The sequence below is a fragment of the Leptodactylus fuscus genome, chromosome 2, assembly GCF_031893055.1.
Source record: "Leptodactylus fuscus isolate aLepFus1 chromosome 2, aLepFus1.hap2, whole genome shotgun sequence".
NCBI lineage: Eukaryota > Metazoa > Chordata > Amphibia > Anura > Leptodactylidae > Leptodactylus > Leptodactylus fuscus.
The window spans coordinates 32,829,754-32,844,743 of NC_134266.1; the positions used below are offsets into that span (position 1 = coordinate 32,829,754).

At 43.1% G+C, this 14,990-nt stretch overlaps 1 protein-coding gene across 1 annotated transcript in view; it reads left to right on the forward strand.

The window, feature by feature from the left end:
• EPHA6 (EPH receptor A6) overlaps positions 1–14,990 on the forward strand; it is a 675,722-nt gene that overhangs the window by 318,280 nt on the left and 342,452 nt on the right. Inside the window, exon 4 of the mRNA XM_075263563.1 lies at positions 12,850–13,005. Within this exon, the coding sequence (XP_075119664.1) occupies positions 12,850–13,005 (156 nt within the window). The remainder of the gene's footprint in view (positions 1–12,849; positions 13,006–14,990) is intronic.

The following is a 14,990-nucleotide window of genomic DNA, read 5'->3' on the forward strand; positions in this document are numbered from 1 at the left end:
TAGATTCCCGTCTGTCATAAATGATTGTTTCATCATCTCAAACACATATGATATTGACATGAATAACCTTCTGCAGAATTAGCTCAATTTTAATCAACATTTTAAAGGGATGTGCCATTATGATATCTTCCCTTATTCATAGACCTTTGGGCACCAAAGTGATAAGTAGAATTGGGCCCAAAAATCTACCTGAAGCCTCCCCCTTGAAAGAATCACAAATGAGCATATGTTACTAGTGCTGCATTCACTTCTATGGGGCTTCTGGAGAGTTATCCCTGTACTGTGACATCACTGTGTATATTATCCCTGTACTGTGACATCACTGTGTGTATTATCCCTGTACTGTGACATCACTGTGTGTATTATCCCTGCACTGTGACATCACTGTGTGTATTATCCTGTACTGTGACATCACTGTGTGTATTATCCTGTACTGTGACATCACTGTGTGTATTATCCCTGTACTGTGACATCACTGTGTGTATTATCCCTGTGCTGTGACATCACTGTGTGTATTATCCCTGTACTGTGACATCACTGTGTGTATTATCCCTGTACTGTGACATCACTGTGTGCATTATCCCTGTACTGTGACATCACTGTGTATATTATCCCTGTACTGTGACATCACTGTGTGTATTATTCCTGTACTGTGACATCACTGTGTGTATTATCCCTGTACTGTGACATCACTGTGTGTATTATCTCTGTACTGTGACATCACTGTGTGTATTATCCCTGTACTGTGACATCACTGTGTGCATTATCCCTGTACTGTGACATCACTGTGTGTATTATCCCTGTACTGTGACATCACTGTGTATATTATCCCTGTACTGTGACATCACTGTGTGTATTATCTCTGTACTGTGACATCACTGTGTGTATTATCCCTGTACTGTGACATCACTGTGTATATTATCCCTGTACTGTGACATCACTGTGTTTATTATTCCTGCATTGTGACATCACTGTATTTATTATCATTTGGCTGTGCAGTATCCCTCTCTAGCAGTATCATTGTATTAATCATTGTATAATGGATTATTTCTGTACTGCATTAGGAAAAGACTAAGAGGAGACCAATTTGGAAACCCTTAAGATGGAGATCAAAATAGCTATAAGTTTTTTAAGTTCTAAACTTGCTTGCCTTTCATGGCAGACTGGGGATCCATGATTACTTTGTAAGCTCCGAAATGTTCTTAAGGAGAAAGTGTCAGCAGAAAATGACATAATGTCAGGATATCTGGTATTTAAATATGGTATCCATTTAAGAGCTTATTTCCCCAGCACCATTTTTCTAGGGGTGCATGGGCACCGCCATTTTGGAACAAGATGCGGTGGTGCTGATCTATTCACAGCCAGGAGCCCAATGAAGGTTCCCAGACTTGTCTCTGCATTACCTCTATTACTGGCTACTTTGTAGATGCAGTTCTGAGGCAATAGTGAGAACCAGTACTAGATACACTGATCAAAATAGTAAATATGGTGCTGAGCATCCTGCACCCCCCGGGCCGTACCAACTCCAAACCCACAGTGGTGTTCACCAGATTCCCCGATGGTAGAGATAGACTGGGCAGCACTGCCAGGCAGAGCCAGCGCCGCACCTCCCATGAGGCAACCTGAAGCGACCGCTTCAGGTGGCGCTATGCCAGGGCCCCCGGGAAAGGCGGCATTTTTGCTGACCTAAGCCAGTCCAGGACAAGCTGTCCTGGACTGGCTTAGCGTCACCGTGTCTGCAGCCCGACATGGGAAGCGAGCGGTGTATTGGGGCGGCCCTGCTGGATGCAGCGCTGCTCCAGCGGCCGCCTCTCACACTCAGGCAGAGAGCAGGTCCTCTCAGCGCCGCACCTCCCATGAGGCAACCTGAAGCGACCGCTTCAGGTGGCGCTATGCCAGGGCCTCGGGAGGGCGGCATTTTTGCTGACCTAAGCCAGTCCAGGACAAGCTGTCCTGGACTGGCTTAGCGTCACCGTGTCTGCAGCCCGACATGGGAAGCGAGCGGTGTATTGGGGCGGCCCTGCTGGATGCAGCGCTGCTCCAGCGGCCGCCTCTCACACTCAGGCAGAGAGCAGGTCCTCTCAGCGCCGCACCTCCCATGAGGCAACCTGAAGCGACCGCTTCAGGTGGCGCTATGCCAGGGCCTCGGGAGGGCGGCATTTTTGCTGACCTAAGCCAGTCCAGGACAAGCTGTCCTGGACTGGCTTAGCGTCACCGTGTCTGCAGCCCGACAGGGGAAGCGAGCGGTGTATTAGGGCGGCCCTGCTGGACGCAGCGCTGCTCCAGCAGCCGCCCCTCACACTCAGGCAGAGAGCAGGTCCTCTCCCTGAGTTCTCTGCCTGCGAACGCCGCTCGCTCCGCTCGGCCCCGCCCCCTTTCAAATCGACCCGCCCCTTCCGCTTGACCCACCCCTTTCTTGCGACCCCGCCCCCTCAGCTCCGCCCCTCCTCGGGGGGGGGGGCGGCTTTCTGACGCCGCTTCAGGCGGCAGAAAGCCCAGGTTCACCCCTGGGCAGAGCGGTACGGGTCAGGAAACACCAGACACACAGCGTACCACAAATCACAGTAGAACCAAACACTGAGACTCTTACCAGCAGATTTCTTGGGTAGCAGTGCAGATCTAGAAGGCTGTGGCGAGTGGTCAGCAGACAGTCAAGCGTGATTGTAAGCTTTGGGTCGTCAGCAAGAGGCCAACGCAATACAGTGGGAAATTCAAAGGGAAGATCAGGCAGGCCGAATTGGTAACAGGATCTGAAGAGCAGTACAAAATCGGTGTTCAGGAAGCGGAGGTCTAGAGGCAAACGGGGGTCATAAACAGGAGCAAGAACAGTACACAAATCAGGAGGCAAAGACAGAGTCAGAGGTCAAGGCAAGGGTTAAGAGCACAGGCAAACAGGGCAGGAGAAACGCTTACTACCAGGACATGAGGTACAACTGAATAGGCAGCGCTGGATCGGAGCCAGAGCCATTCTTAAATAGGCTGTGGCCTACTGTTAGGCCGAAAACCAGAAGTTCCCCATCCAGCTCAGAAGGAGCCGGCAACTTCCAAACAACGCTGCAGAGGTTCTGGGCTGCCTCTCGAGACCCAGAAGCGGGGACTCGGAAGTAGAAGAAGAAGAGGACCGGCAGCCTCCACATCAGCCCTGCTCCATACACTATTATAGAAGTGTCAGTATTTTACAATGTAGCATTGTAATACATTGAATTAGTGATCAGACTCGCTGACATTTAATAGGTAAGTATTAATGATATCTCACTCAGTGAGTTCCAAGAAATGCTGCTCAGAGAGGATTTCCCATCCAAACACAGACAAATAAGAAACTCTGGCACTCAAGGTCTGTGGTTTCTTATTTGATCCTGGGGTTTAAGATTCCGGTCTAAAAGTTAAAGTTACTGTAAAAAAAAAAAAAAAAAAAAAAAAAAAGTAATAAAAATTCAAATCACCTTCTTTTCCTTAGATCGCATGTAAAAGTACCTAAATAAATTAAAATACACACATTACATTTCCCTGTTTCCAAAATAATGAATATTAGCCTAATACTAAGTGCTGTTAACAGAGCACAGGAGACACTCGGGCAAGATGGCGGCTGCAATAACCATGTACGGAAAATAGAATAAAACTGTACAAACAGAAAATAGAAACAAATTAGATAAAAGTGATCTAATAGACTTATTGTATATCTGGCTTTAATAGATACCTTATAAAAATGGTGACACATTCCCTTTAAGTGTTACATTGTATTTGTAAGTGCTGCTATATATATACTTTTAATTCCGTCAATGTCTTGATAATGTCTCATCACCGCTTGCTTGTCATTAGCTTAGTAAGTGCCACCTTCTTCCCATTGTCTTCTCCATCTCCTGTGTTCCATCTCGACCATTACCCTGTAATTGTGGTTCCATTAATGCCTCTTTCTGATTCCTATCTGACCTCGTACCCTCTTCCTATAAAGACATATTGCCTCTCACTTTGCTGAATATTTACATTTTTATTGGAAAAGGAGCCCACAATTCTCGGCTTTGACATAGAGTTATTTACGTCCGGCCCTGCACTACATGTCAAGTGAGTATTTTCTGCCATAATCCTATGGATTTCGGGATTTGCCATGATTTCTTATGGAGGATTTGAGACATACCTCACCATGATTTGCAATTTGTCATGTGCCATCAGTTTATGAGAGCAGAACCTGCATCAATATTTCTCTTAGTTTGACTTTAATCTTGTTCATTTATTTTTTATGTGATTGGGTAGATATATTTATTTTATGAGCAGATTTAATGTATGGCGATTCGTGTGACGTGCCGGTTAGCGATGGCTGGTATGTCTTCTATGAAGTTTATTTCTGTTTTCGGCAAAGGTCACCCTAACAAATTAGAATCTGAGACAAATGAATGTGTATAACACTTGGTTTAGTAGGGAATTTCCTAATACGCTTCTCCTATCATTTTCATTCCCTTTTACTTGCAGCAGTGATTCCGATAATCTCTAAAATTAGATTTTCCATCATGGCATCACAGCAGAAATTTCTGCGAAAAAAATCAGTTTATGTTTCTGCATGTGCATGGGATTTTGCAAACGCTTAGCCACTCTGAACCCCGTCTATATCACTTTGTATTGAAATGTACTGAACTGTAAAAAAGCAAATGAAATTTTATTAAATTACAGATGTGTTATTCCTTGGCTTTCCTATTGGTTGGACAACTTTTCTCAATATAGTATCACAAAGTGATGTGCTATCCATGCTATGTGTCCCTGTGTGGTGTAATTGCAGTCTTTTAAGGGTTTAGCTAGTATGCTGCAATATTTTACTGGATTGGATTGATTTGGATTTGGAGTCCTTTAAAGGGGTATTCTAGAAATGTCTAACACTTAAGGATCAGACTCGGTTACACTGCATTCAAATTAGCATTGGGGTTTCCATTCTTTGAGTCTGTTTGGGGACCTGAGAAACAGAATCTCAATCTGCTTAACCCATTTGCCTAGAGTTCCATTATTGGAACTGAAAAATATATACCGTATATACTCGAGTATAAGCCGAATTTTTCAGCCCAGTTTTTGTGCTGAAAAAGCCCCCCTCGGCTTATACTCGAGTCAGCAAAAAATTTTTTTTTTTTTTTTTTTTTTTTTTTTTAGGAGGGGGCGTCTATGACCATCCACAATATTAATATATAGAATCTCCCATAAAATAGTGCAAAAAAAAAAAGATTTCAAAAAAATAAAAAAATAAAAGTTCTAAATCCCTGCTTTCCCTAGAATACATACAAAAGTAGAAAATGACTGTGACACACAAACACATTAGGTATCCCTGTGTCTGACAGTGCCCGGTCTACTGAATATAGGGGATCTGCAGTGCTCCTGTTCCGTCGGGAAGGGGTTAATAGGAGCACTGCAGATACCCTATATTCAGCTAGACTGAATTCCAAGTGGGGGAAGAAAAAACAGTCCTCAAGCTCAGGGAAGGGGCAGACAGACAACCAAAACACCCCCTCCCCTTCCCCAGCATCTACTGCACCCAAAAACTGCAACCATTTTAATTTTTTAAATTTTCCAGTAGCTGCTGCATTTCCCCCCTCGGCTTATACTCGAGTCAATAAGTTTTCCCAGTTTTTTGTGGAAAAATTAGGGGGGTCGGCTTATATTGGGGTCGGCTTATACTGGAGTATATACGGTAACCTCCAGCATAAATGGGTTAAAATGCATTATATTACAAATATACAAGTCTCTTATATGATTACTGAATTGCCTGCACTTTAGCATGGAAATCTTGATCTTTTTGCAGTCATGATGTGATATTATGGACATTATAATGTATGGCTAATTAAGCCATGGAGCGTAATAGACAGATAATGAGTTTCGGATTAGTACCGGGGAGGAGCGCCGGAATTATTGACAATAAAAGCCATTTCCAGAACTGCTATCGATTGGATTTGAGCTGTTGAGTAGCTGTCTCAATGAAGAGGCTAATGGTGAAGTGCTGGGATTTCTGCAGGATTACTCTGGTTAGAAACTGCCCTTTGCTTGTAAAACGCAATTTGTATCATTTGAAATAATGCAGTGGAAAGTGTAACACATTCAGGGATTATCCTTAAACCGTGAAATCCTTAGGGGGGATTCGTGATTGTCTTTGAGGAGACGATATTAGTGTGAGAGCGGCTCTTCATTCCTTTCATACTACTCGGATTTCCTAGTGGAATCGCTGTTGGATCTCATAGCTACATTAACACAAGATATACCCTTAGTGTGTTACAAGATCTTCAGGCTTTTACAGAAGCGGGGGAAAAATTGTTGCTGTGGGATAATCTTATTTGTAAATTGAAATGGTAAGAATGTGATTGAAGTTGTGATAATAGGTGGAGTAGATACAGATGTGTTCTTCCTTACCTTCTTTCTTGGCTCAACTTATCCCAAGATATGTGTGACTGGAGATGACCAACTTTTAACAAAACATGATTTTGCAATGCTCATGTGATTTCTCTCCCAGGTGCCTACATGTGGCTACTCATTTGTAATTGTAATTTCTATCAAAGGTTTTGCTAACATGTAGCAGGAAGACATAGAAGCTTAGCAGCACAGTCTGTTGAGGAGGTGTTTTCTTATTGCAGAGCTGACCATATGTCATTTTGCATATTAATGCTCTAGGAAGTAGAACAGTTAAAAAAAAACATATACGTTTCTTTTTCTCATTTTTCTGCGGGTTTTCTGCTTCACTGTCTGCATCTTTATCCACAGAATGAAGATAGAAATTATAGACTAGATGTATGGGGGAAGGTGATCACCTTGATCACTGACAAGACGTCAGATGAGAAACATCAAGAAATTGTGTTGTGAATAAAAAAAGTTTGTTTGACGCTTGACCCGGCATGTAATATAGTATTGACATTTCTAGCTATGGTAGGTTGGACGCATCTGTATAGCAAGGATATGCAGCTATACTTATTTAAAGAGGACCTTTCATCAGATTGGGCACAGGCAGTTCTATATACTGCTGGAAAGCCGACAGTGCGCTGAATTCACTATCGGCTTTCCCAATCTGTGCCCCGGGTAAAGCGCTATCGGTCCCGGTATCGTAGCGCTTTACAGTCAGAAGGGCGTTTCTGACAGTCAGTCAGGTACGTCCTTCCCCACAGCAGCGCCTATCGCACTGTACAGTGTGAGCGGGGAGGAACACCCCCTCCCTCTGCTCACAGTGCTCGTCCATAGACGAGTATTATCTGACTGTAAAGCGCTATGGTACCGGGACCGATAGCGCTTTACCCGGAGCACAGATCGGGAAAGCCGATAGTGCGCTGAAGTCGGCTTTCCAGCAGTATATAGAACTGCCTGTGCCCAATCTGATGAAAGGTCCTCTTTAAATGCTCAGTACCTTTTCAGACAGCTGAGGCTGGGTTCATACCTGCGTTGGCTCTCCATTGGATTCCGTTCTCCTTTTCGCCTTTTTCAGGCAGAAACGAAGTGGAAGCTATGCAGACCCCATTATAGTCTATGGGGTTAGTGGGTTTCCCCAGGTTACTGCTTTTGTAAGCGGATCACGTTTCCATTCGGGGGTCTGCAAGTGGACCCCCCGAATGGAAACTCAAAAACAGATATGAACCTAGTCTCAGTCTCATGTAATAAATAATGTGACTCTGGACCAAAATGCAATGCACTTTTCTTAAAAATGTTGCTGCCACTAGGTTTCTCCCTTCTAGCTAATTTGCTGTTCACTCCTTTCTACTAGGGAAGAGTCATCCATATAAACAGTAAAAAAAAGTCACAAAAAGCGCACACTTCTATAGACTGCTTTCTCTTTTCACTAGACTGATCATTCAGCATCTCATATCTCATAATGTAAATTAAGTCTTCTATGTTATTGTGTCTACTCCTGACAGTTTACATGATTGCACATGGGATATTGTTCAGACAACAAGCAGCTTTACTGATTGAGTTCTTAGATTGCTCTTTTCCTATGTCAGGAAACATTTTAGTTGCATAATGTTTGTATCTATTTATCCATTATTTTATGTGTAGTGTTACACTTTCTAGGGATTTTATCAGATATTTATTTGCTATTGTACAGTTACTCCTGGCCAGTAGTAGTTATAATGGATATGGGAGGTTGAAAAATTGCCTCTTATTGTACACACCCTTTGCTTCAGAAACAAATGTAAAATGTGCTGCAGCCATAATGGGGATATTATCAGCAGAAACAGTTTTTCATTGGTAAATGTCCAGTTTTAGGATGTGTGTCAGTGCTGTGTACATGGTTGATGATTTTTTCACATTCATAAGAAACAGCATTCATTTTTTATATACATTATTTCAAAGCATTTGATCTATAAACCATGTGCTTTCCATGATTTTCACAGACCAATAAACTTCAATTGTCATGTTTGTAAACATGTATCTAAACAGACCCCTTAAAATCAATGGGTCAATTGAGGGATAGGACACATCTGTAATTCGGGATAGAGTGGATAAGACCTTTGCGTCATCCCACAATGAATTAATATCCCTAAACTCATTCAGACCCTAGACCAGACCCCTAAACTCACTCATACTCTAGATCAGATCTCTGAAACTCAGTTAGATCCCAAACCTGGCCAAAAATGTTTCATAGTCCAGACTAAAATATATAGTTACCTATCCAATACACAGTGGGGGAAATGTATTAAGACTGGTGGCTCCTGAATTATTAAGAAGTTGTGACCTGAATGGATGCTACATTACAATGGAAATCTCCACCAGTCAGGAACTGCTATAAATTTTCCGTATTCTCATACCAGTTTTATGGCGTGAGTTCTAATAAATATGTTGAGTCGAGGCATCTCCACCTCGCCCACTTCTGCAGAATATGGTGAGCAAGGTGCAGAAGAAGGGATACGGCACATCTTTGGTGCCAGAGAAGGTAATGCACCAAAGAGGAACAATCATTTCATCCATCACAGATGTTTGGATAGAGACTCTGTCCTCCTTCAATACATCTACTGTATGATGGCAAGTATGGTAGGATTAAGACAACTGGTCTCACTGGATCATGATCTTCCTATTAAGGACTAATAAGGTCTATTGTTTGCAGGGATCATTTTAAAGTTGGGTCTTAGGGGGCATTCACAGGGAGTAAAGTGGCGCTGATTCTGCCACGATAACTCGCGGCACAATCAGCGTTAATAAAAAGACTCCCATTGACTTCAATGGATTCCATTTAACGCGCAAAACACATTGAAATCAATGGGAGGCTTTTTAACTCATTGACTTTAATGCGTTACGCACGTTAAATGGAAGCCATTGAAGTCAGTGAGAGTCAAATCAAATCAAATAGGCTTTATTGGCACGCTCAAATGGATATTTGGCACTGCCAAAGCTAGTAAAGTGGAGGGGGGGGGGAGTTGGAGTCGATGGGGAGAGTATGGGGGAGTGGGGTGGCTGATTTGGGGTATAACAGTCCATGGAGTCTCATCTTCCTCTTAGTTGGTGACCGCTATATGGGGAGGTGGGGTGGGGTGGGTGGTTTGGAGTATAACACTCCGTGGAGTCTCATCTTCCTCTTAGTTGGTGACCGCTATATGGGAAGGTGGAGTGGGGCGGGTGGTTTGGGGTATAACAGTCCATGGAGTCTCATCTTCCTCTTAGTTGGTGACCGCTATATGGGGAGGTGGGGTGGGGCGGGTGGTTTGGGGTATAACAGTCCATGGAATCTCATCTTCCTCTTAGTTGGTGACCGCTATATGGGGAGGTGGGGTGGGGCGGGTGGTTTGGGGTATAACAGTCCATGGAGTCTCATCTTCCTCTGGTTTGGTGACAGCTGGACACGTTTTGGGCAGCGATCTCCACAGTGGCCTCTTCTTCTCCCAGTAGTAGTCTTTTTATCAGCACTGATTCTGCTGCGAGTTATCGTGGCAGAATCAGCGCCACTTTACTCCATGTGAATGATCCCTTATAGTCCAGTATAAGGCTGTATTCACACTGAGCAACGCTGGCGTTTTTTGTGCTTATTTTTGCACATAGCGCCGCGTTAACGCCGCGTAGCGCCACGTTAACGCCGCGTATACGCCGTGTTATCGCCGGGCAACGCCACCGCAAAATAGCGCGGCGTTAACGCCGCGTTAACGCGGTGTTTACACGGCGTTAACGCGGCGCTATGTGCAAAAATAAGCACAAAAAACGCCAGCGTTACTCAGTGTGAATACAGCCTAAGAAGGTGGTGCATAGATCTCTTCTGAATATATATCATACAGCAGTAATTGAAATCTCCCCCGGTGTCCTCCTCTTACTCCCCTCTTACCTAATAAACATGTAACTACACATAACTTACAGAATTCAGATTATCTGGACTGTATGTACATGATTCCTTTAGTAGACACAATTCACCCAGGGCCACCTATAGACACAAGGCTGCCATACCTACCGTATATGTAAATCCATATGTTATCTGATAATGTATACAGGTTCCATATAGCCTGTCATTATTTAGGTCTACTGGTCATCAGATATAATAAATGTTAAGCTCAACAAGTAAGTCTGTTCCATTACTAAGAACTATAAGGCAATGGTATCTCTTAGATGCTCAGACACACACATTGACATGTGCTTTACTTGTCAAGATTGTGATTTCCATAGCACTTTTTCGATTGCAATGTAGTGGATTTTCTGACAGGTACGTTGAGATTATATACACTCGTTTTTTGTCCCATATGCAATTTTCCTGAAACCTGACAAGCTATTTTAATAGAATTTGTATTGTTTGAGGAACATAGTAGAATCCTCTTTCCCACTATATAACTCTATATAAATCTATTACATATATATATATATTTATATTTACTAGCCTCTGCCCGCTACTTTGTCTGCGGGTTGTTGGCGTCGATGATCCGCCTATATTCAGCAAATTGTTGACGTCGATAGTTTGCCTGCTCCGGCATTTCGGCAGCTCTCAAGCTGTCTTGCTACTGAACTTGTTCCTTACACCGTGCCTGTGATTGTTCCAGTATCTCAGCAGCTGGCTGGGACGCCATATAATGAGTGTGTTGTTGGCGTCAATGATCCGCCTGCTCCAGTGTTTCGGCAGCTCTCAACCTAGCCTGCCACTGAATTTGTTGCTCGCACCATGCCCATGATTGTTCTGGCATCTCAACAGCTCGCTGGGACACCATATAATGAGTGTGTTGTTGGCGCCGATGATCCCCCTCGGCTCCTCTTCAGGAGAATTCTGTTGACTTCTAGATACCTTCATAGCTCTTGCTGTTTTAGAATTTTGCGACAAATTAGATTTTCTTTTTCCTGGCATGTTTAAAATTGGCAAACTGCCAATTTGGATTAAAGGTGTTTTTCCATCCAGTATGTCAGCAGTGCCTAGAGCAGATCAGATAATGTGTAAATGTATGTACACAATGGACTCAGGGTTAACTGTGTGTTTGCATAAAGAGATAACAGACCTGGTTTTATCAGCCTGCTGCCAAGAGCTGTTTAATATAGTATGTGAACATAAATTCATAATAGTAGTGAAGCCATGTCATTTACCAGGATAAAAAGCGTATGTGTTAATCGAGGTTACAAACGATCTAAGTGCCAAATGTCATCCAAATCCATTCAGCCGTTTTTGCGTGAACGAGTAACAAACCCTCAAACTTTCACATTTATATTATTAGTAGGATATTCAGGATAGGCCATTATAAATCATTTCAGGCCTGGCTTGGCTCCTGACATTTATTTGACTGCCCAAATGCTCACCTTTGGCTGTGTCCTCTGTCTTTTGATTTTGTTCTGGCCTACCTGATCGGTTTCGACTATTGAGAACCCTACTGATCACGAGAATGGGGGTCCATGAGTCCCTTGTGTCCATGACCACAACTCCATTCACTTGTATGAAACTCAACTGAGTGTTTTGTCAGTCCCATAAAATTGAGTAAACCAATGATCAGGTATGCACACTACTGCTCCATTCCTCCAAGGGACTTAGGGTTCCCCATTATCGTAATCCTAATGGGTCCAGCAAAGGTCCAGCAGCAGTCGGTCACGTACGCCGTATCTCGAGGGTAATGCCGATGTCAAAATTAATAGTATATTAAACTGATACACCATAAGAAAGCATCACGTCTTGGAAAAAAAATAAAAACAACAAAAAAATTCAGATTAGATTTATTGAATCTTATGGCCAAATCAAATCAAACCTGAAACGAATTTTGGGAATTTTGCTTATACTAACAACATGATGCAATGACAACTGGACATGTCCTGTATAGATGAAGGATGATCTCTCAGAATCCTGGCCTCTGATAGACCACAGCAACCAGTTTTACATTGAGTTATGTTCCCTATTGTGTTCGTCTTCCTGTATTAGTAGTTTTTGTTTTAGTTGTTGCTTGAAGCTGTCATATCTGTCAGGGTTCCCTGGTTTTATCAGCATAAACCGCGGGTTATTAGCCTTGAATGGTTACTTTTCCTCGGACATCTACTAAACTATAATTCTATTATTCCATGAGCAGTCATACACTTCGATGCCTCCATGCAGAATGATACAGCTAAGCCTGATCACTTGTCTTGTATGTCATAAAAACACAAGTATACAGGATAAAGCTATGTAAATACAATCCCAGATTTAGTTTTTGTCTGGCCTGAGATCAGAATTATAATTTTAATAATTACTTACTGTCAGTCTAGGAAAACAGATATAATGAAGTTCTGCCTGCGAGGATTTACAATCTAATTGTGCTGTCTGAGGTGTGGGGAGATGAAGTGACTTGCCTGCGGTCAGAGGGAGCTTATATGCAGCATCTACGCAGGAATCCTCGCTCTCACAGTTGAATGACAGATGAATTGAATGGTGAAGGCAAAAGGAAATCATTGACTGGTTTGCCTTCTGTTTTCTTGCAGCGTGTCGGCCTGGATTCTACAAGGCGTTTGCTGGAAATATCAAGTGTTCCAAATGTCCTCCACATAGTTTCACGTATGTAGAGGCCACAACCGTCTGCCAGTGTGAGAAAGGCTACTTCAGAGCAGAAAAAGATCCACCAGCCATGGCATGTACAAGTAAGTCAATGTTATATGTAAAGTATAATGGATGCACAATGAAAAGTAAGGGCAGTTTCACACCTGTGCCAAGTCTCCGCTTTGCAGGTTTCCGTCTTCTGCCCAAGAAACTGGAGAGGAGATGGAAACTGGCAGTCAGTTTTCAAACCCATTCATTTCAAAGTGTCCGCCCATGAGCGTCTTGGCGAAACCATTTTTTTTTTAACCAGACACAAAGTTGGACATGCAGGTCTTTGTGTTCGGTTAAAAAAAAAAACGGTTTCACCGCTGAGACCAGAAGATGCTCACGGGTGAACACTGACTGCCGGGTTTCCGTCTCCTGTCCAGTTTCTCGGGCAGAAGACAGTAACCCACAAAGCGGAGACTGGGCGCAGATGTGAACCCGCCCTAAAGGGTATTTGCAATAGTCTTAAGTTGAAAATTCTATTGTTTTATGTCTATGGCTCCTGTGCAGACTTCTACGTCACAATAGTAACAGACGACAAATAAATCTTCTATAGCCTGATCCTACATCTATGTTTCTTTCTATCTGTACCTACGTGATCTATTACATGTACAGTACATGTAAAGAGGTAAAGGATGAAAGAAAATGAAATATGACTAAGAGAGGCGACACGGTGGCTCAGTGCATAGCACTGTAATCCTGCAGCATTGTAGTCCTGGGTTTGAATCCTGCCAAGAACAACATCTGCAAGGAGTTTGTAAGTTCTCCCCGTGTTTGCGTGGGTATCCTTCCACACTCCAAAGACATACTGATAGGGAGGAAAACTAAAAGTTTCTAATCTGTTACCATGGATATGTGTAGGAAATGGTTGGATATTTTTTTATGGAGATTTTTCTGTAAATAACATGTTTTTGTAGGTATATACATAGACTTTAAAGAAAATTTATCACCAAATGTTCCATGATTCTATAATCATATGATGAATTTGCCTGCTGATAAATATTCATTAGGGTCTCCGCCCTAGTTCTGTCCTTTATTGAAGAAATTGGTTGGTTGCTCTGGTCACCTGGCGTACTATGGTTCATTTGAATGGGGCTGGCTGTGGTTTCCTAAACAGCCTGGTGGCAAGAAGTGTATCCATCTGATAAAATATAAACCAGTGCTTTGTTACCTTTATTCTCAGGATTGGTGGGGGTCTCAGAGGTCTAACCTCCACTTATCATAAAGTGATGACAAATCTAGCAATATTATATCTCTTTACAGAAAAGGATTGTAAATAGAGATGAGCAAGTAGTATTCGATCGATTAGGTATTCGATCGAATACTATGGTATTCGAAATACTCGTACTCGATCGAGTACCACTCACTATTCGAATGGAAAAGTTCGATGCAGAACCAGCATTGATTGGCCAAATGCTATACAGTCGGCCAATCAACGCTGGTTCTTCTCCTACCTTTAGAAGTTTTCTCCGTGCAGCTTCCCCGCGGCGTCTTCCGGCTCTGAATTCACTCTGCCAGGCATCGGGCCTGGGCAGAGCCGACTGCGTATGCTCGCTTGTAGTGCGGGCATGCGCAGTAGGCTCTGCCCAGGCCCAATGCCTGGCAGAGTGAATTCAGAGCCGGAAGACGCCGCGGGGACACTGCACGGAGAAGACTTCTCGGAGGATCCAGCCCGACCCTCACTCGTGGACTTGGTAAGTATAGTTTGATTGAATGTTGCCTACCCCTGAAACGAGCATTTTCCCCCCATAGACTATAATAGGGTTCGATATTCGATTCAAGTAGTCGAATATTGAGGGGCTACTCGAAACGAATATCGAATCTCGAACATTTTACTGTTCGCTCATCTCTAATTGTACACACTTGCTTCCTGGCTGGGTTCTATTTAGTCTAAAACTCGGATATCCGAGCCCTTTTTGACTCGGGGTCACTTGACCATAACCAGCCCACGGACCACTCTGTATTTTCCCTCCTCTACTAGTAATAGTATGTAGTCTGCCAGCCCCCATAGTAATATGCTTAGAACAAGTAGAGGAGTGAG